Here is a 22,007-nt window from a genome sequence, read left to right as displayed (position 1 = left end):
ATTACATTCTATCTTGGTTTCCATGCTTTCCCTCTCAAAGTTAAAATTCTAATCTTGGTCTCTTTGTAATTTCAATATTGGAAAAGGGTGTTAAAAATTCTTCACAACTTTTTATTGATAAATCTTTTATTAGGATGATTGTAACATTTGCAGTTACAGTAAAATGAAGGGGGAAATCAAGCTAAACAACATAACAAAACTCAAACGAAACAAAAATTAAGTCTAATGCTTGCTTTATTTGCTCACCTCTATTTAAGAACAATATTTTCTTATCAATGAACTAATAGATTATTTATTGTGAAACAGCCTGGATAACAACTCTTCCAGTACAAATTATCCTACATTTCCAACTTTAGCTTCAGCCCTGGTGCTGCTGTGTAATGAAAAGTGCCATCCCATTCCAGGCCCTGTGTGTCTTTAAATTCTCCGTTCCCTTGCAGCCTGGAACAGAACAAAAACAGCATGTAAAAATGAAGGCTGCAGTCACAGAAGTATGGCTAATGATGTACAGCAGCACTTTGAGATGTCCATTTCTTAGCGGTGGTAGTGCTGAATTAGGCAGTGAAACAGAAAGTACCTCATAAGAGAGATGCCTGTTAGAAGCTTTGGAGTTGCTAGTTTTGTGTGACAGAAATTGTACTACCATATAGATCCTGCTAAGTAATTTGTACTTTTAATTTCAATTTTTACATTTATATTATTTATTCCTGTTGATGTGTGAGCATCTACTCTTGGGTTTTCATTATTTCTGCAGCAGAATTATTTTTACAGAAAAGTTTTCCTACTTCTTTACAGCATCAGCATTCCAGCTATCTCTTAGTGAAATTCCCATTATAGGAATAAACACCATTTGGTTCTATTTCTCAGAGTCTTTATTATTTACAAAACTTTACATTGGTCATTAATGAAGAAAAAAACAAATAAAGAAACAATCTTTTTCTCCTTTTAGCCAACCGGACAGAAACCTAATACTGACTCATTCACATACTCATTAATGACATTCCCTGATTAAGGACACCTGTTGCTGGGGAAAATTTCTGTTGCTTATAAACTTGTTCAAGGCCATTTACAAGTTTCTTCTAGAATATTCCAACAACTCTCTCATAGAACCACAGTGGGGTAACCACATTTTGTTAGTTTCAGCAAGTTTGCTGCATCATGTGCCTTTCTAACCACAGTTTGGATCCAGTCAAAATATGTATTTGGAGAGCGATCACCCTAACCTACATGGGTAGGAAGAAGGAAACTAAGGTTCACTTTAAGTGCAAAGCCTGTATACTGATTAAGGATGAATATATTCCACATCAAGGCACAAACTTGTGGTTATGTCCCTTTCAGCTTACTTGTTTTCACAGAACTGTCCAGTGTACTTGGCTCCATTGGTAAATATGTAGGTTCCTGTTCCATGAAACATGTTGTTATAGAACTCGCCTTCATAAACCGCACCTGAAGGATGTTCCAGCCTTCCAAAACCATTCATCTGATTTAACAGAAAGTGGAATTGACAAATTAATATCCGTTCCTAGAAAGGTGACTCCATCTTTTATTTCCCCTCAATTTAGATGTGTCACCTATGTTAACAGAAATGATTAATCTTTAAACATTGGCTTTACAAACCTTACGAGCGCAACATTCATAATACTGACAAAATTTAAATACCATTTCCCTAATCATTAAATGCCTCATTTTAAAAGGTTTTGATTTTTTTGCCCTGTTGTCAGGTCGCCGCTTTTCAAATCATGGCATCTCCCAAAGAATTTTGGAACTACACTTTTGTCTCATGGTGATGAAAGGTAGCAGCACCCTGGGAGAGTGCTAACAGACTCGAGTCCTGCTTTCAGGCTTCCTATAGACATCTGGTTAGCCACTATGTGAAATGGATGCTGGACTAGGTGGGACATTGGCCTGTTCTTAAGACTGGGAAGTCTACCCCCTTGTTCATCTTTGGTTCCTCAGCGATATGGGTGTGGGTGTGTAAAACTGGAAAACATCACAAGATCCCACTCTTCCTGATTGGCTCTTTTGCCTTGAAGTAAATCAGATGTACTGCACTGAAACAGGGCACACGATGCGCTAAGATTGGAGGTGAGACCACAAAACCTCTAAAAGACACAAAGCCATTCAAGATGCATTAATCAAACAATTTCTCCACAAAAAGTCCTTTCCAGAGCCCTGCCTTGTTACTAATATTCCAAGGAGAAAGTACAATGGCACTGTGGGTTAAACCACAGAGCCTAGGGCTTGCCGATCAGAAGGTCAACGGTTTGAATCCCCGCGATGGCGTGAGCTCCCATTGCTTGGTCCATTGCTCCTGCCAACCTAGCAGTTCGAAAGCACATCAAAGTGCAGGAAGATAAATAGGTAAATGGCGGGAAGGTAAACGGCATTTCCGCGTGTTGCTCTGGTTCGCCAGAAGCGGCTTAGTCATGCTGGCCACATGACCTGGAAGCTGTACGCCGGCTCCCGCAGCCAATAAAGCGAGATGAGCGTCGCAACCCCAGAGTCGGTCACAACTGGACCTGATGGTCAGGGGTCCCTTTACCTTTTAACTTAAGCCAGGCACCCCCAAACTTGGCCCTCCAGATGTTTTGGGACTACAACTCCCATCATCCCTAGCTAACAGGACCAGTGGTCAGGAATGATGGGAATTGTAGTCCCAAAACATCTGGAGGGCCGAGTTTGGGGATGCCCGACTTAAGCCAATGGCCTGTTGCATACAGTACCAGACAGTGGTTGTATCTAATGGTGGTTCTGCTGCAGCGGAAAGAGCCTGATTTTACTTAAGTTACCTCCTCAAAGCTGCTCCCGAGGATTGGAGGACATCCCCAGAACAGAATAGGACATGTCACTAAGCGCTGCAGAAAGTAAGGGAGTAGGATTGGCAAAAATCAGATGTCCCAACATATGCAAGTTGAAGTGTTTTCTGCTAAGGCAAAGCCACCATTGAATACAACCCAGGATTTATTTCTTCACTGTCATTTCCAAAACAAGAAAAGAGAGAAAAATAAACTTTACAGGCTGTCAGGTCAAAACCAAACTCCACGCAAGAGCTTGCCACTATTGCTACCACAGTAACTCACAGGAGCATTGCATAAGAATTCAAATAACCATTGAAATGTCAATCTTCTACATGTTTACTTGGGAGTAAGTCCCACTGGGCCTTAGTCTTGAGTAGCCATGCACAGACGTTTATCTAGGAGCAAAGCTCAACAAAGTAAAGTGAATTTATGTTGAGATTCTACTATTAATGCATTACTCTGAAGAATAAAACAGCTAAGCCCAAGCATGCCCTTAATTAATGTAAGCAATGTATTTTGTCTTTAACATATATTTAATAACTCAATTGGAACAAAAATGTTAAAGACTCTGACATAATTTTATTGATTCAAGTTTCTTTAGGCAAGGAGCTTAAAATTAATTGTTTTGATATTTGCAGATACCTTATCATTCTTCCAGTTTCCTTGGTAAATAATTCCATCTGGAGTAGTATGAACTCCTTGTCCACTCCTCTCAAGGACTCCTTCAATTGTTCTTGTACAGTCACCCTCTAAGCAAAATAAAAAGTAGGTGGGGAAAATCCAACAAGCATTAGACTAGATTTTAATTAATAACTAGAGTAGTTCAACCTTTTCCAGAATCCTTCAGAATATGCCACTGGAAGTAACTTCCAGACCCCACAGCTTTATCTCATACTGTGAAGTAAAAGTGTTTCCAGCTATCCTCCATCAAAGTACTGGAATCAGGATGGGCTAGAACGCTCTGTGTGAAGTTAAAAATAAAAAAGCAGCACATCCAGCCATCAGATTTTATGCATGCTTACTAGGAGGCGGAGGGGGAAAATCAGCTGATTTCAATAATATCTATCTACCTCTCAATCATATCTTAGTTATGAGGAGACATATTGCTGGAATTTAGGAAGAGGTTTGGAAAGAGGGTAAATGGAGGAAGCTTTCCACTTATCATAACTCACTACCTTGCTTTAATAAGCCCTTCATTGCCTTCCATTATTATTATTAATAACATTCCATTATCGTTTGTTTCATTTTGAAAAATATCAGATAAAAAGCTAAAACAGTTACAATATTTTATTTTTTTTAAAAAAACTATAATTATAATATCTGACATTTTTTTTTACCATACTTATCTCCATTGGGAAATACAAACGATATTTTGTAAACTTCAGCATCTGCAGAGAGAAAAAACACTCTTTTTACTGATTCTTTGTTAAAAGCGGCGTTCATGTAACCATTCAAGGGCTCCTGGGTTTTTTTTTGGACTACAACTCCTATCACCCCTACCTAGCAGGACCAGTGGACAGGAATGATGGGAATTGTAGTCCAAACGAATAAGGGCGCTGCGGCGGGAGGAGATGGGGGGGAGCCGCATCCCCAAGGCATTGTGACTGCGGGTGGCGCAGGAGGCTGAAACCGGCAGATTATCTTGCGGCTGCTTCCTCAGAGGGATAGCGGAGAGGCAAAATACCTCGGTCGCCTACGATCGACCTGCGCAGCAACCCCCATTTCGCCATGGCTCGAAAGGAGACGCGCCCGCGGTTGCCATGGTGACCGGGTACTCGCCCTCGCTCTCTCCGCCGCCGGATGTGGGAGGAGCCTCGCCCTTTTCACTTCCGGGTGGCCGTTGACTGTTCAGGGAGGCGGTTGGGCTGAGGCGAGAGCGGCGTCTCTGGCAGGTGACTGGAAAGGGAAGAACCGGCGAGAGGAGGAAGCTGGTTGTTAATATTATTATTATTGCTATTACTATTATTACTGCACTTACTTTATTTATTTAGGGGGGTTGGACTAGATGACCCTCGGGCTCCCTCAAAGGTCTATAAGCCTCTTGTTGTTGGCTTAGTTGGGGCTCGTTCAATTGCGGGGTGTTTCCAGGCGCTGCGTGAAAGGAACCGGGAGGAGCTGCTGCGCTTCAGGTGCCCTTGGAAAGAGGCAGTATCGGTGGGAGGGAGGGAGGGCTGTGTCAGTGGGGCGAGGTGGGGTATTAGGAGTGCTTACCTTTACATCTTTATTTAGGGTCCAAATTGCTCGGTACCCCGGAAAGCGCACGTGCCCCCTTGCACTGTACCAGCTTGCCCGTGTTTTACGATTATTGTACAGTGGTACCTCGGGTTACATACGCTTCAGGTTACAGACTCCGCTAACCCAGAAATAGTGCTTCAGGTTAAGAACAGTTTCAGGTTAAGAACGGACCTCATGGAACAAATTAAGTACTTAACCTGAGGTACCACTGTATTTTAGTGTTCTGTTGGAAGCCGCCCAGAGTGGCTGGGGAAACCCAGCCAGATGGGTGGGGTATAAATAAAAAAATATTATTTATTATTATATGATCTTTATCGAGGAGGCTTAGCCCAGGAAGTGGCTTTCATCAGTTGGAAGAGCATGAGACTCAATCTCAGCGTTGTTGGTTTGAATCCCCACATTGGGCAACACTCCTGCACTGCAGTGGGTTGGGCTAGATGACCGTTGGGGTATTTTCCCATTCTGCGATTCCATTGGTGCACCTAGCTCAGTATTGTCTACACTGACTGGCAGCAGCTCACCAGGGTTTTGGGAAGAGAGCTGCTCCCAGCCCTCCCTGGAGTTGCCAGTATGGACTAGACTAGACATAAGCAAACTGTGCACTCCAGATGTTTTGGGACTACTACTCCCATCATCCCAAGCCAACAGGATCAGTGGTCAGGGGTGATGGGAATTGTAGTCCCAAAACATCTGGAGGGCCGAGTTTGCCTATGCCTGAACTAGACCCAGGACCTTTTGTACACAAAATAGAGCTTATGCCACTGAGTTATATAGCCCTTTCCCATAGAAATTTTGTTTGCGTCTGGAAATGTACTATGTGGAAACAGGACAGAATCCTCTCTTGTGGGGTTGTCCTGTCTGTGTCCTTATCTTTAGGAGTGTGTCTGGTGCCTAGTTTACAGTTATTTTGGTACCAAGTCAAAGTCTGTATTTTTGCCTGGCTGATTTAAAGCCAATTATTCTCCGTGGATTAAGGTTTTCAAATTCTCAACTGTACTGTGTTTGATTTGATTGCTTTATTCTTTGTGTGCTGCCTTGGTATCTTTAATGATGTAGAGTAGTTTTAAAATAATTTTAATCAAAAAATTCTAAATTAATAATAGGTGAGTGGTAGAGTCCATGGTACATTCAATTGATCTTTAAAGTGTAATAGATTTGTGTGTTGTCTTGATTATAACTTTTGAAGGTTGAAATACTATGTGAAATTATTAGGGAGTGAATCCCGTTGAAAATAATGGAACTTACTACCTGTGGGTTGTGGGACAGGGGTGTTTGATGATTGACGCTGTATGCCAGAGCTACGTAAACAGAAGTAATAATTGCCATCTTTCCTGCTAGTCTGCATGGTGATCCTGGTTGGTATTTTTCACTGTTGATCATGTACTTTCCTTTTTCTTTTCCTACAGAAAGGAGAAAAATGAGCTCCTCAGGGAAGAGAAGAGGAAAACCAAACAGAGGGGGCGGAAGGGGAGCAAGAAGAGGAAGAGGCAGAGGTGGCAGCAGCAGTAGCTGTGGTAGACCTTCTAACAAATGCCAAGCCAGTGGCAGCAAAAAAGGCTCGGAGAAAATTTGGGACGATGGTGATGATTTCTGTGTTGATGATGATGATGATGGTGATTTCTGTGTTTTCAGTGGACCAAAAGATGTAGCCAGGTCAGCTAAGTGAATTTGATGGAATCTTACATTTTGGAGTTTAGATTGTTTTTTAAAAACTTCTTTTTGAAGATTGTTTTAAGAAGGTTTTAAGAAGCAAGATCAGGGAGGGCTGTAGCTCCTTATCAGAGCACATACTTTGCTTTGCATGTAGAAGGTCCCAGGCTCAATCTCTGCTATCTCCAATTAAATAGGATCAGGTTGCAAGTGATAGGAAGACCATTTCTGCCTAAGACACCAGAGAACTACTGCTAATCAGAGCAATTAAGACTGGGCTATGCAGTACAAGGCAACTTCCTGTGTTCCTATGGTAAAGCCTTGACTTAAGTCAGGGGTTATCAGCCTGGTCGCTACCACCCACTAGTGGGCGTTTCAGGATTCTAGGTGGGCGGTAGGGGATTCTATGGCACAAACTGAATCCTCCTTCCATTGAGCACTGGTGGGTGATAAGGAAATTTTACCATCAAGAAAGATGCATTAGGTAGTTATAGAAAGGTTGACTACCCCTGACATAAGGGATTAAATCCAAAACGCTTGTATTCTTATTAGATAGATTTGTATTTTTATTAGAGCTTTGAAACTAACCACAAATTTGAGCCTCATGTACTGTCTCTTGCATACCACCTTTTACAGAGGGAGGGTTTTTGACATTGGCTACTAGTGAGAATAGCTGGAAATTCAGCTCATTTTTTGAGAAACAGTATATTGGTTGCCAGATATTGGAAACTGAAGGCTACTTCCCCTAGCTACCATAGCACCAAGTATCTCAGGGGAAAGGGAACTATTTAGCACAGAGACAGGTGTGTGTGTTTGTTGTGCTAGTACTTTTATTGCTCGTTTTGCATGACACAGAAAGAGGTCAAACAAAGAAGCTGATGTACTTTGGGGGAGGGCGGGATCTTTTAAAAGATGACTAAATAACCCTGCAGAAACACACTGTAACTTTTGCACCACAATTTCTGTGCCCAACTGCTTTAATCCAGCTTGTCTGTTTAAATATACTGTGGTCGTTATGGGGCTTGTCACAGATCCTGCACGTAGCTTTGTCAAACATTCTGGTGACTTTGCTTGCCGCCTTTGAATTTCCTAGCAACAGAATAGGGGTTTTTTCCAACATGACCTGCTTAGGACCTTTCTTGGTGCTCTTAGCTAGTTAGGAGACAAAATGACCAATACAACTGTTCTAATGTTCAGCATGGGGACGCGGGTGGCGCTGTGGGCTAAAGCCTCAGCGCCTAGGGCTTGCCGATCGAAAGGTCGGCGGTTCGAATCCCCGCGGCGGGGTGCGCTCCCGTTGCTCGGTCCCAGCGCCTGCCCACCTAGCAGTTCGAAAGCACCCCCGGGGGCAAGTAGATAAATAGGTACCGCTTACCAGCGGGAAGGTAAACGGCGTTCCGTGTGCGGCTCTGGCTCGCCAGAGCAGCGTTGTCACGCTGGCCACGTGACCCGGAAGTGTCTTCGGACAGCGCTGGCCCCCGGCCAATAGATGTGAGATGGGCGCACAAACTCCAGAGTCTGTCAAGACTGGCCCGTTCGGGCAGGGGTACCTTTACCTTTACCTTTAATGTTCAGCATACATTGTGCATGTATTTTTCCATTACTTGTTTAAATTAGAATGTATTTTGCTTCTTTTGTTTTTTGTTTTTAATATATCAAGCTCTGGTAGCAGAGGACATGGACAGACCAGACAAGCACCCAAAACAAAGATGCCTCTTCAGACTCTGTACATGACTTCCGATAATCAGATGAGGGTGAAAGAACTTCTTCGTGAGCTGCAAGGACAAGAGCTGGCTGCTGGTTCAGAGTCAGTTTTCTAAGCATAAATAATTTCTTCATTAAACAGATACTATGACATGTTGAAGGACTGAATATGAACACCCTTTAGTTATTCTCAGATTTTATAGGCATTAGATCATACTATATTCAAAGTTCAGAATGGACTGTGACAGATGTGGTTGGGCAGCCTTTCTAGAGAAAGAAACAAAGTCTCAGGGTGGCTCCACAGTTTACATGGCAAACACAATTGTGATGGATACATAGTGTTTCCTGCAGCAAACTTGTAAAGTATGGATGCCATAATAATATGAGACTTGAATTTCTGAATTACTGCTTGATTCACATGAACCTGCCTTGTTGAGTCTATGAAGACTGCTGTTTGAGGTGGGTGGTTGATGGGGCCATCACTATGATGACCTCATTGCTTATGGAACTCCCTCCCAAGAGATGCGTGTCAGATGGTTACTTGCTTAGTCTGGAGTTACAGAGTAAACACATCTTTTTAGCATTGCTCTTAATGAACAGTGAAAGCTGCTGCTGAGTTTTACGCTGCTAAGTTTTATTTTTATAAGGTTTTGTAATGATTTATCATTGTGGTACTTATTGTTTTGTTTATATTTTATGATGTGCCTTGTGAGTTTGCTAAATTGAAAAAGCAGGGTAGTATAAATATTGGGTTAGATTCAGACTTACCTTTTTGCCCAGGTTTTCTCTGACCCATAATATTGGACGCTGCTGTACATATTTGAATCCTCTGAATTTCTATTTTATTTGCTTTTATGTATTTTTTGATGTTTTGTTGGTTTTAGGGTGCATTTTTTATTTGATGTTCGTTTTTCACACTATACACCGCTTAAAGATTTTTGAAATGTTAAGTGGTTTATAAGTATTTACAAATAGGGGACGAAGTGCAAAGATCCTGGCTTAGTTCTGAATGTTTTGGATAACTAAACTGAGTTGCTTGAGTAGCTATATTGAGCAGAGAGTTCCAGAAGTTTGCCTTATCCCTAAGACTATTGCTTCTAAAAGAAGCATGCTGCTTTCTTTTTTTTCAGGATGCTTGTATCAGGTGAAGATGACGGTGATGAATTGGATTACTTGGAGGATGAGCACGCCTGGTCAGATGGGCAATCAATTTCTAAAAAAAGCACAAATGCTTCTTATCAACCACCTGTGAGCCATGTTCTAGAGACTGAAGTCTCTTCATTTGCTGTGCACAAACTATCCAGGTAATTATTGTCTCACTAACAAAATGGAAAATATTAGTCAGGAGGTGGGGTGCTAAAAACCTGCATAGCTGCAATTACGTTAATGAGTGTGGAATGTGACATTTAACACAGAATCAAAGTGGCACCCTCCACCCACCAATACACTCCCAAATAGAGCCGAAAAAGAGCAGTTATGTAACATTATGTAAGGTGGAATGGGGATCCTTTTTCCCCTAGGGGCCAGAATCCCACATGGCCACTCTTCTGGGGCCCACGGGCCAGTGTTTACTGAGGCCAGAAGTAAAAGTGTATAGAGCCGTGCAAACATTGGAGGTTTCTACACCTCATCTACATGTCCCCATCCAGACAAGCAAGAAGCATTATCATAATTCAATAACACATTCTAGCCAAGCTAAAGCACTCAAGGTGGGTGCTAAGCATGGCCAGTGAAGGATGAGGCCTGGGAAGAGCACTGGAGGCTGGATGGCCACATTTGGAACCCAGGTCTGAGCTTCTGCATCCCAGTGTAAGGCATACCATTAGAGCAAATTTCTACAACAAGCACAAGTTGTACATTTTATTCCAGTTGCAGAAACTGCACAGTGTATACACCTGCTTCTTGCTACACTACAGGATAACAGCAAGCATCCTTTAAACATAGTGGGAATGCTTGCTCTTGTGTAAACGTTCTGGTATGTGCACCTACAATGCATTTCTTTTCTTTCTAGGTACGGCTTTGATAACGAGCGTTGCCAAGCTGTGCTGAAATCTTGTAATAGTAACATTGGGGCATCCCTGGAGCTCTTACTCCTGCAGTGCTTTTCAGAAAAATTTGGAGAGAGGATGCAGATCACAGAAACTGCCGCTCAGACAAGTATGGAAGATTGTTTGGAACAAAGGCAAGAGGAAGCATTTGCCCTCCGTTCGATATGTGGAGACAAATTTGTGGAAAGAATTAATAACAGGGTCTGGACTGTTGCATTAGACTTGGCATACTTGACAGAGATGCTCAACAAGCCAAAAGAAGGGAATAGCAACACCAGTAATGGGCTAAAGCCAGCTTCCCTGGAAATCTGTAAACACTACCTCCAAGGAGATTGCAGGTTTGGATCGAGATGCAAGTTCAGGCATGATTCTCGAAACAAGCAAAAAGGCCTTCCGAGCGTCAAGGAGGATGCTCATCTCAGAGTTAATGCTCCTGTGTATGAACTTGAAATAAGATTTCCTGAGGATAACAAATACCCTTATCAGCCTCCCCTTGTGGCATTCTATACCACTAATGAGAAGCTGCCATTGGCTTGCCGGTTGCACATTGCTGAATTCCTTTATGAAAAGGCCATAATATCGTCGGAGTCTAACGAACCTGTTGTTTATGCTTTTATAACAAGCCTAGAGGATGAAGCTGAAGTAACAAAATTGCTTAGTAAGACTTCTCACAGATACAGTGCTCCTCCTTTGCCTCTGGCAACACCCTTGTCAAGTACAGTGACAGGTGTTCATAAGCAAGAGATTCCTAGCAGCTCTCATGTTCCTTCCCGGATTTCAGAAGGTATTTACTACTTCATATGTCCTTATTGAAACTTGTACACATATTAAAAAACAGGCTGTGTATGCAGTTTTGAGGGTATGGGTTCTGCTCCCAATTGATATTTCTAGAGAACAGCATGTATTTCACACAAGTCGGTGTGTGAAAATGAATAAAAACTATGTTACAAAAAAAGATAATAATTAAAAAGTAATTAACCACAAATAGAATTAAGAAGTTATTAAACATAAGCAGATCTTTTAATAGACTGTTTTAATTCTATTAAAACTACAAATAATAACAAAAATAAAAACATCACAGTACCAGCCCTTTTAAACTTTAAAACTATGTCTCTGAGTTAGTGGAATCATTGCAATAGAGATTTCAATGTCATGTAAATTGAAACCACAAAATACCAGCCACAGTATTTCATTATTCTCCAATTGGGATAGAATACAGTGGTACCTTGGGTTAAGTACTTAATTTGTTCCGGAGGTCCGTTCTTAACTTGAAACTGTTCTTAACCTGAAGCACCACTTTAGCTAATGGGGCCTCCTGCTGCTGCTGCGCCGCCAGAGCACGATTTCTGTTCTCATCCTGAAGCAAAGTTCTTAACCCAAGGTAATATTTCTGGGTTAGCAGAGTCTGTAACCTGAAGCATATGTAACCTGAAGCGTATGTAACCCGAGGTACCACTGTACTAGGTTAAAATACTTTTAAGTTCCACAGGGCGGGCGCCACTACCAAGAAGACCCTCTGCCTGGTTCCCTGTAGCTTTGCTTTTCGCAATGAGGGAACCGCCAGAAGGCCTTCGGCGCTGGACCTCAGCGTCCGAGCAGAATGATGGGGGTGAAGATGCTCCTTCATGTATACTGGGCCAATAATACTGTGCAGGTGGGGACAACCATTGAGAGCTGTGAAAATAGGATTGTTTTCCTTTATAGCAAGTTTAAATAAGAATCAGCAAATATGGGTCAATTGGTGAATGAAGAAAGTTGCAAGGCCTGGAGTGGGAGTGAGGATCCTTGGAAATGAATATATTGTAAGATGAAAAGCCCAATTGAAAATAAAACACTCTCTCTGTATATATATTTCTATTTACATTAATGAAGGAGACTGCTTCAGATGAGTTGTCCTCTCCAACTTCATGGAAAATTCTTGTCAGAGATTTGTGTGTCAGTGAGAGAATGTTTATTTTTAGCTCAGAACATAAATCCATACTGAAGCATAATAATATAGCAAAGAAAAATGCCCATAAAAACTATAGATGAAGCAGCACATAAGCAGCGAGTTAAAAAAATAGCAGCTAAAACCAGTAAAAAGATTCTATGCTCCACTTGAAGTCCATGAGTAAAAGAAGGATTTTGTGCAGTACCTCAAAAATACCTCTGTTAACTACTGTATAGCATTTGCCTAAATTTGCCTGCATTGTGTCCATTATTGGCTGTTTCCTGTTATACTATATTCGCTCACGACACTGTGCACAAGTGAAGCAAATTTTAAAACAGTTGGCATGATACAAAATGAAAGGGAGTGGGGGAAATGCTGCTGTGGGAAACTTTTACAACAAAAGGAAACAATACTAGGATGTTTTGAAATTGCAGGTGAATTCAGAAGGGAGTGACTTGGACAGCTGCAGTAAACAGTTGTAGGGGGAGAGTGTGAGAAAACAGAATATCAGTCTCTTACAGTGAAATGTTATTCTTGTCAGGAATTTTGCTTGGTGAAGGCTTGTAGCTCAGTGGCAAAGAACATATTTTGCATGGATTTAATCTCTCACATCTCCCAATAAGGCTGGAAAAGACTCTTGTCTGAAACCCTGGAAAGTTACTGCCAGTTATTGTAGCCGCTTCTGGGCTTGATGGTCCAAGGCAACTTTCTAGGTTCTAGAGGTCAACTCAATACTAAGCCAGTAAAGACCTCATTCTAGCATCTAGAATTGGCACTCCTGTGACGAGTGGCCTACCCAGTGATCATATTGTTTAGTTCAAGTCCTCATGTGAGTCCTTTATAACGTATTGTCAGTTTCCTTGTCCCCATTCCTCGCGTTACATATGCTTCATGTTACGTACGTTTCAAGTTACAGACTCCTCTAACCCAGAAATATTACCTCGGGTTAAGAACTTTGCTTCAGGATGAGAAAAGAAATTGCGTGGCGGCGGCGTGGCAGCAGCAGGAGGCCCCATTAGTTAAAGTGGTGCTTCAGGTTAAGAACAGTTTCAGGTTAAGAACAGACCTCCGGAACGAATTAAGTACGTAACCAGAGGTACCACTGTAAGTGGTGACCACTTGCAAGGGCAGTGCATTATGGGCAGAATTCACAATGGGAGATTTCCCAAAGAATAGTGCCGCAGGTGATGGAGAACTCTGTTGCCAGTGCATGCCAGTCCCTGTGATGCGGATAGCGCACTGGTTGGGAGCTCTGGTCCTCCAGACTTCAGCTCCCATCATTCCTTGCCAGCATGGCCAATAGTCGCGGATTATGGAAGTTGCAGTACAGCAGCAACTGGAAGGCCACAGATTTCTTCTCCCTGATCTAGTGAAATGTTATGTTATTTAAAAACAAACCCACCCCTGAAGACTGGTTAGCTAATGTTTCAGAATGGTGTTTGTTAAGATGCTTTCTGTTTTTAAGCAACCAAGGAGTTGGTGACTGAAGAGGATGATGACGACAACGACGAAGAGGAGCTGCAGACAGTTCACGTAGAGAAAGAGAGTTATGTGAATCTCAGGCGAAAGAAGTACAGGACATTAGCAGAGCCAACTTGTAAAGAAAATTATAAAATTTGCCGTCAGTTCAGGATAAAGAAGGTACATATGTAAACCTTGGAAGATAAGTGGCAGAGTTACATTTATAACGTATTTTCAGCTACATTTAAAAAACAAAATTTGCTGTGTGTACATATAATAGCTGGTGGGTGGTAGGAATTGATAGCAAAATCCAGGAAAGAATCCTGAAGTTCTGGATATGCAGTAGAACCCTTAATATCTATATTTTGTTTTGTATTTAAGACCATTTTATCTCAGAGCTGCTTCCTATGCTAGAATTTCTTGTATCTTGAAAAAATATCTGTATGCTTATGTTCTTTATATGTGGGATCAATAGCAGTTACATCTGCTTTCCTGTACAGACTTGTATCTACAGAATTAATGGAAGACAGTCTAGGAACTGTGTGCCTTCTCTGGATGTGTGTGAACTATAGTAAACAAACAAAGAAATTCATGTACCGTATTTTTCGCCCTATAGGACGCACTTTTTCACCTCCGGAAATGAAGGGGAAATGTGTGTGCGTCCTATGGGGCGAATGCAGGCTTTCGCTGAAGCCTGGAGAGCAAGAGGCGTCGGTGCGCACTGACCCCTCTCGCTCTCCAGGCTTCAGGAAGCTATCCGCAAGCCTTGCGTGCCCGGGGGGAGTTCCCGCGGGCTCGCAAGGCTTGTGGGCGGGAGCCTGCAGCCCAAAGCACGGGGCGCCCTCCGGAGGACGCCCCGTGCTTCGGGCAGGTATCCACAAGCCTTGCGCGCCCGGGGGGAGTTCCTGCGGGCTTGCAAGGCTTGCGGGCGGCAGCCCGGAGCACGGGGCGCCCTCCGGAGGGCACCCCGTGCTACGGGCAGGTGTCCGCAAGCCTTGCGTGCCCGGGGGGAGTTCCCACGGGCTCGCAAGGCTTGCGGGCTGCAGCCTGTAGCCCGGAGCATAGGGCGCCCTGTGCTTCGTGCAGGTATCCGCAAGCCTTGTGCGCCCGGGGGGAGTTCCCGCGGGCTCGCAAGGCTTGCGGGCGGCAGCCTGCAGCCCGGAGCATGGGGCGCTCTCCGGAGGACGCCCCATGCTTCGGGCAGGTGTCCGCACGCCTTGCGCGCCCGGGGGGAGTTCCTGCGGGCGCGCAAGGCTTGCAGGCGGGAGCACGGGGCGCCCTCCGGAGGATAGCAGCCTGTTCTGGGGCCTGGGGGGGAATTTTTTTTTATATTCATTTCCCCCCCCCAAAAAAAACCACCTAGGTGTGTCCTATAGGCCAGTGCGCCCTATAGGGCGAAAAATACGGTAAATGTGGATCATAAATTGAGCACTAACAGGCAGCTACTGACCATCCACGTATATTTGTCAGTCTTCTAGGCACTACCAGTCCATATTGCAAGAACGACAGAAACTTCCTGCATGGGAAGAGAGAGAAACCATTCTTAAATTGCTGAACAAATATCAGGTCCTGGTCGTGAGCGGTATGACTGGGTAAGATATAAAACTGTCTGCACACTTGAACACCATGTTAATACTTACTATGTGAAAAGCAGTCTGTCTCTGCCTACAAAACTCAAAAGGGACCTTCCCTTCAGGCAAGAAAAATGAGAGGGTTTGAAGTCAATAGTTACAACAAAGGTATGTATGGTGGAGCTTTTCTTCCTCCGGGTTCTATCTGGCTATCTGTCTCATCTAGGCTAAACTCTCCTCCCCCTCCCAACAGCTAGAGCAGATGAACTGAGATTAGGCAGAGAGAGAGAAAATAGTTGAAGGAGGAAAAAACCCAGGCAGCGTGCCTCCTTTCCTATAAGTGTTGAATTCAAGCTGTCTCGCATTTTATTGCCTGTAGAACAGGAATCTTCAGGGGTCTGAACTGGCAGAACTGGCACGCTCTGTATATGGAAGGAGCAGCATTTATCCATTTCTTAAGGATGCATTCAAGATAACATGTACACTACAGAACACTGGTTGGAAACAGGGCTCAGCCTAAAGAACAAAGTGAAGTATGAGAGGTCTGGGTGGTTGCATTCATTCCCCTACTACATCCTCAATAAAAAATAATAATTTATTTTTATATTAGTAGTAGTAGTAGTAGTAGTAGTATCCCACCTTTAACTTGATGGTCCCAGGGCGATTCACAGCAGAAAAATGCAAAATGAGAGCGCAAAATAAAACAAAAACCAATAATTCCCTGTCCCACAAACACATTTTAAAAGCCATAGAATGTTAATCAGCCAAATGCCATAACAGCAAAAATCTGTACATTTATAATCCAAAGTAACCCCCCCCCCCACTGAGATCAGTAGGAATTCCTCTCAGGTAAGTATGTACTGGACTGCAACCTAAAGCTGATATGCACAGTTCACGTGGAGAAATATGAAGTCATCCAATTTCTATTACAGTTAATGACCATTTTATGTGGGGTCTCCATTCCCGGCCTCCCTGTTATGTCCTGCCCCCATTCCACCCTTTAAGTGACTTTTTATGTTTTTATGTTTTTGGACACTTCCAGGTTCAACACTATACTTGATTGCATGTCTTTTGGATGTGCGCTAATCAGTCATTTCCTGTATGTTCTGTCGAAATTATAATTGTAATCAGACATGAATGTAAAAGTCAAGTGAACAATGTCATTCATTGATTTTGGACCGGATACCTTTAGAGCAGTGACAGGGGAGTCACTTTCTGCCTGGGGCTGGATTCAAAGTTGTCCAACTTTGCAGGGGGCTGCATTGTAATGGTAAACAGTGACAGAAGCAAAAGGGGCTGGGACCAAAGTGGGCAAGGCAAAGAGAATGGCATCTTTTTACATACTTTATTTTATGTTCATTGTACATAAAATACGTAAAATGTATGCAAGCTATGTAAAAGGTCAATCTAACCCTAGGAAAGCTATGGGAGGTGGCAGGAAAAATGGAAATCACCGTATTTTTCCGTGTATAAGACGCCCCATATTTTTTTAGCGCAAAATTAAGAAATTTATTTATATATTTAATTGCAACATTCCATGTATAAGACGACCCCCAATTTTAAACTTTAAAAGATTGTGAGGAAATATACACAGAAAAATACAGTATTTAAAGCTGATATCACATGATTGGATGGAGTTGGGCAGAAATGTCATTTGGAGGGGCTGGGCAGGCCAAATTAGGCCTGGAGGTCAGAGAGTATCCACTCCACCACCAAACCCAAGGTCTGATAAGTCCAATGTTTCCTGGTCTCTGCCACGCCTTCAGCAAACCCATCCAAAGAAGATCTGAAAGATCTTGCAGGAAGCATTGTGGTTTGCCAATTGGAAGAGACCATATCCTGTGGGAGCACAACAAAACTTGACTCTTGGAATGAAATAAGATTTTGCTCCAATTTGGAGTCAGAAGAGTATTTCTATATGGCTAGCCTACATTTCAGGTTTGGAATAAATAGTGCAGAAAATAATAGCTCCTGGCTTGAGCTGGTTTGTACAATTGCAATCCTTATTAGACAATATTGCACAAAGATTGCTCCTTTTGATTTCTGTTATGTTAACAAGGGTTCTTCATTGGTGTTAGTCAGTGACAGATTCAATTTTACATTTATTTAAATGGAAGAATATATATAAATGGGAACCAGGAAGGTGAAATATAACTCACCCTTTATTATAGTTTTTTCATTTTATTGCCATTGTATTCTACTGATTTGTTAGCTTCCTTGAGACCAGGGATTTATTTATGTTTAAGTAGCATAAAGATTAGTTTTCCCTGGACAACAGGTTTGGAGTGTATTGATATATGAGGAGGTCAGGCTGTCTCCTGCAACACCCCTTAACATGTTGCTTGAGGGAGAGGAGAATTTTCTTTTTTATTTCATTCCTCTCCTTCATGCAGATGTGGAAAGACCACTCAGATTCCTCAGTTTATCTTGGATGCCTCCCTAGAAGGTCCTCCCAGTAATTTAGCCAACATCATCTGCACCCAGCCTCGCAGGATCTCTGCCATTTCTGTGGCTGAACGTGTAGCCAAGGAGCGAACGGAGAGAGTTGGGGTCACAGTCGGATACCAAATTCGGCTAGAAAGCGTAATGGTTGGTTTGTTTTTACTTTGTTTTTATTCCAGTGACGTCATGGGTGCAAGCCAATAGACACTCACATATAATTCCCCCCCCATTCCCACCCCCCCCAGCAGTGAATTCTCAAATAGACATTGAACTGTTGTTGTTGTTGTTTTATTAGCCCAAAGGGTAGACCTTTTTTTCTAGCTGTGCTGGTGGGGAGAGTTGAAGGATAGTATCAAGGGGCTATGCAAGAGCACTGGAGTGTTGCTCAGCTTCCATTAATGTTTTTTAAAGAAACATGTTTAAAAAGAGAGCAAACAACAGCTGAACATCTCAGAAAGCTGAATTCTGTTCTGGGTACCAAAATCCATGAGTGTGCAGTGTGTTGTAGATCCATAGAATACTCAGAATCCTGGTAACACAAAATGGCACAAGCTGAATTCAAAGCTGGTTTCTGAGAGAGTGACTGCTGCCAGAAATACAGTAGTCTCCACTTTTAAATAACTTTTTGTAAAAAGAAGAAGCTTGCTATTTCATTGTGATATTTGCTATGGGTCTCTGCCCCCCACCCAACTTTCCTGCTGAGAGGTGAGTGGGTGGCTAACCAGTGACAAGGCCTTCTTTGCTGTGGCACCCAGACTCTGGATTTCCTACCCTGGCACAGAGCTAATCTTTAAGCCCCAGTCAAAAGCTCTTCCATTTACCAAGTTGTTGGTGGCACTCAGTTGGTGACTATTCTTATTTGTTTTGTTTCGAGCTGCTACATCTGTTTGCCGTCATTTTATTTGTTTTAGCGTCATTAGATTGTTTTACTGCTTGTTGTGCACTGCTTTTCTGCACGAGAGAGGAGGAAGATGTGTCTGCTTATTCCTAGTTCCCTGTACTATATATGAAGGGATTGCAACATTATCTATGCACTGGCCCTTGATGTTTGCTAAACATGCTTTTCCAGCCAGTGACCAAACTATGGCAAGGAGTTTTAATCAGCTAATTTCCCATATTTTTACTTCTGCTATTCATGGGAAGGAACAACACACTTTTCTGGACAAGATCCATGGAAATCTGAATAAGGCACTAGAGTGTAATCTAAGCAGTGACAGTGATAGGATTAAATAAGGGGAAGAAACTGATTTAGTTGGTGATCTTATTGTCCTTTTCTCTCTTCTTTCAAGTCTTCAGCTACCCGGTTGTTGTACTGTACTACTGGAGTGCTTCTGAGGAGGCTTGAAGGGGACATGAGTTTAAAAGGAGTCACCCATATTATCGTTGATGAGGTTCATGAGAGAACAGAAGAAAGGTAACACAGCCTGTTGGTTTCACTTCTACTATTCATGTACTTAATATTTCCTCCCCTGCTCTTCTTACTCAAGTGTGGAATGCGAGTGGTTAAGAGTGTCTGAATAGGACCTGGGAGACCCAAGTTCAAATCTTAGCTTCCCATGGAACTTACAGAGTGACTTTGGGCCAGACAGCCTTGTCTACCTCACAAGGGTAGTGGTGAGGATAAAGTGAAGAGGAAGGAAAGCCATGTTTGCCACCTTGAGCTCCTTGGAGAGCAGGTGGGATATATATATATATATATATATATATAATATTTTATGAAGTAAATACATGATTTACACCTCTTCATCCTTGCCACAACTCTGTAAGGTGAATTAGGCTGAGGGGTAGCAGTTTGTCAAGTGTTTAGTCAGTGAGGATTTGAACCCAGGTCTCCCCAATCCTAGTCTGACACACTAATCCATCCTTCCCCAACCTCGTGCCCTCCAGATGTTGGTCTGCAACTGACATCGGCTCTAGCCAGAACGGCCAGAGTGAACAGTTTTGGTAAATATATTGCCTGAGAAGCAGTATGTTTGTTGGAGGGGTAATAGATAAATGATGATGGTACAGTGGTGCCCCGCAAGACGAATGCCTCGCAAGACGAAAAACCCGCTAGACAAAAGGGTTTTCCGTTTTGGAGGTGCTTCGCAAGACGACAATGTCTTTCGAGTTCCTGCGGGTTTTTTTTCCTCCCTCCCCTTTTCCCCAAGCCGCTAAGCCGCTTAACAGCTGATCCGCTAAGCCGCTTATCAGCTGATCCGCTAAGCCGCTTATCAGCTGATCCGCTAAGCCACTAATAGCGCTAAGCCGCTAAGCCGCTAATGGGCTTGCTTCGCAAGACGGAAAAAACCGTAAGACGAAGAGACTCGCGGAACGGATTCTTTTCGTCTTGCGAGGCACCACTGTAGTTGTAACTCATAATAACCCAGAGAGCATCTGCTTGGAAGAAGGCTGCTGCTAATTATGAAACCACACTGCCTACCATAATCTTGCTTGTTTTCAAATATATGGTAACATTATTTTAAAAATCCTTATACAGTGGTATCTTGGTTCTCAAACTTAAATCTGTTTTGGGAGTCGGTTTGACTCCCAAAACCACTCAAAAACCAAGGCACAGATTCCAGTTGGCTGCAGGAGCTTCCTGCACTCAAGTGGAAGCCGTGTCGGACGTTCGGCTTCTGAAAAACATTCGCAAACCAGAACACTCTTGAGTTTGCGGCGTTCAGGAGCCAATTTGTTTGACAACTAAGCCGTTTGGGAACCAAGGTACAACTAGGTCAATAGTATCACTTCCAAATTGGCAGCTGACTTGAGGCCTTATTTGAACTTTACCTCCTCTACACTAGCTTCAGTGACCCACAAACAATAATGTATCATCATTATACAATAATGCAGTAATTATGAAATGATAAACAAGTAGCCTGCTAAAGCTTCACCCCTAGATGTGGATATCCTATTAAAATATCCAAAGCAGAAAATGCAGTAAACACTGTGTGCCCAGTCCTTCATCCATACATTCCAGGCTGATTTAATTTTCTGGTGGCTGTGATTTTATGCTGCAGATATGTGCTTTGAGAACATACCAGCACGTGCTGCAAAATTAACACACTCCAAAATATATCCGTTCAGCTGCAAAGGACTAGGTTGTTATTTCTCTCCCTCCACCTCCACATATGCAGAGGAGGCTTGTTTGCCTAAGAGACAGAACTGAGTATTGTATTTTTGTCCCTCCCTGTGATTGTTGTTGTTTTTAATGAGGATATGTGTACTCGTTTTTGTTGGTTATAAGAGAAAGCTTAAAATAAGGGTCTTTGATTGCTCCCAGGATGGTAGTGGAGCTTCAGGGAATAGCAGATGAACACAGAAGAGCTTCAAATGTCTTTTCTTTATTTTCTCCAGTGACTTCTTGCTGCTGATTTTGAAAGATATAATGTCTCAGAGGCCAGACCTGCGCATTATAATGATGAGTGCTACCTTGAATGCAGAGCTCTTTTCTCAGTACTTTAACTCCTGCCCTGTCGTTAGCATACCAGGTGAAAACCAGTCTAATTATTTTCATTATCCATCTCTTCACAGCAGAGGTGGGAAACCTGTGGCCCTCCAGATGTTATTGGACTCAACTCCCATCAGCCCCAGCTGGCATTGGAATCAGCTGGTAACATCTGGAAGGCCACAGGTCCCCCTACTTTGCTTCACAAGTTATTTTCATTGGTTAGCGTTTTCTCTGTTCTAACCGTTATGAAACAGTTGATAATATTATCTCAGCAACATAGTTACTAAAAATGTCTGAGTTCAGGAAGGTATATTAATTTTAAGAATGTAATTAGAGTCCTCTTGCACCAGGTCAAACTCCATTTAGTGATGGTTTTCCACGGTAGCCAGCTGCTGGGAAGCTCCCAAGCAGAGCACAAAGGCATAATTAATACTTGCTTGTTGTTTGTTTTATTATACATTAGCTACTGGTGCCTACTGGACACATACATTTTTGTATCCTTACATTTAGCTATCTTAATTAGTCAACTGATAGTAACTACAGTGGTGCCTCGCAAGACGAAATTAATTCGTTCCACGAATTTTTTCGCCTAGCGAATTTTTCGTCTTGCGAAGCACGGTTTCCCATAGGAATGCATTGAAAATCAATTAATGCGTTCCTATGGTCAAAAAAAGTCCAAACAAAGCCAAATTTGGTACAACAAGAGTTTATTAAGTGCTCTTTAAAGTCACACAT

General features: G+C 42.6%; 2 protein-coding genes across 3 annotated transcripts in view; one reads left to right on the top strand and one right to left on the bottom strand.

The window, feature by feature from the left end:
• Positions 1 to 216: 216 nt before the first annotated feature.
• MORN2 (MORN repeat containing 2) lies at positions 217 to 4,606 on the bottom strand. Of its 2 annotated transcripts, XM_082218038.1 has the most exons (5): positions 4,483 to 4,606; positions 4,136 to 4,186; positions 3,441 to 3,547; positions 1,344 to 1,480; positions 217 to 441 (listed from the first exon to the last, which is right to left on the bottom strand). In XM_082218038.1, the coding sequence occupies exons 1-5, from the start codon at positions 4,526 to 4,528 to the stop codon at positions 339 to 341; spliced, it is 444 nt and encodes a 147-aa protein (XP_082074164.1). In that variant the 5' UTR covers positions 4,529 to 4,606; the 3' UTR covers positions 217 to 338. The 2 variants fall into 2 exon arrangements, with proteins under 2 accessions (XP_082074164.1, XP_082074165.1); XM_082218039.1 differs by lacking the exon at positions 4,136 to 4,186 and having other exon boundaries at positions 4,483 to 4,585.
• Positions 4,607 to 4,635: 29 nt separating this feature from the next.
• DHX57 (DExH-box helicase 57) overlaps positions 4,636 to 22,007 on the top strand; it is a 35,143-nt gene continuing 17,771 nt past the window's right edge. Inside the window, exons 1-10 of the mRNA XM_082217297.1 lie at positions 4,636 to 4,732; positions 6,444 to 6,686; positions 8,344 to 8,490; positions 9,518 to 9,691; positions 10,399 to 11,219; positions 13,831 to 14,006; positions 15,297 to 15,418; positions 17,791 to 17,986; positions 19,129 to 19,253; positions 21,179 to 21,312. Of these exons, the coding sequence (XP_082073423.1) occupies positions 6,451 to 6,686; positions 8,344 to 8,490; positions 9,518 to 9,691; positions 10,399 to 11,219; positions 13,831 to 14,006; positions 15,297 to 15,418; positions 17,791 to 17,986; positions 19,129 to 19,253; positions 21,179 to 21,312 (2,131 nt within the window). The 5' untranslated portion in view covers positions 4,636 to 4,732; positions 6,444 to 6,450. The remainder of the gene's footprint in view (positions 4,733 to 6,443; positions 6,687 to 8,343; positions 8,491 to 9,517; positions 9,692 to 10,398; positions 11,220 to 13,830; positions 14,007 to 15,296; positions 15,419 to 17,790; positions 17,987 to 19,128; positions 19,254 to 21,178; positions 21,313 to 22,007) is intronic.

Source organism: Podarcis vaucheri (assembly GCF_965113315.1).
Source record: "Podarcis vaucheri genome assembly, chromosome: 3".
NCBI classification, from domain to species: domain Eukaryota; kingdom Metazoa; phylum Chordata; class Lepidosauria; order Squamata; family Lacertidae; genus Podarcis; species Podarcis vaucheri.
This window is presented reverse-complemented; position numbering and strand designations above follow the sequence as displayed.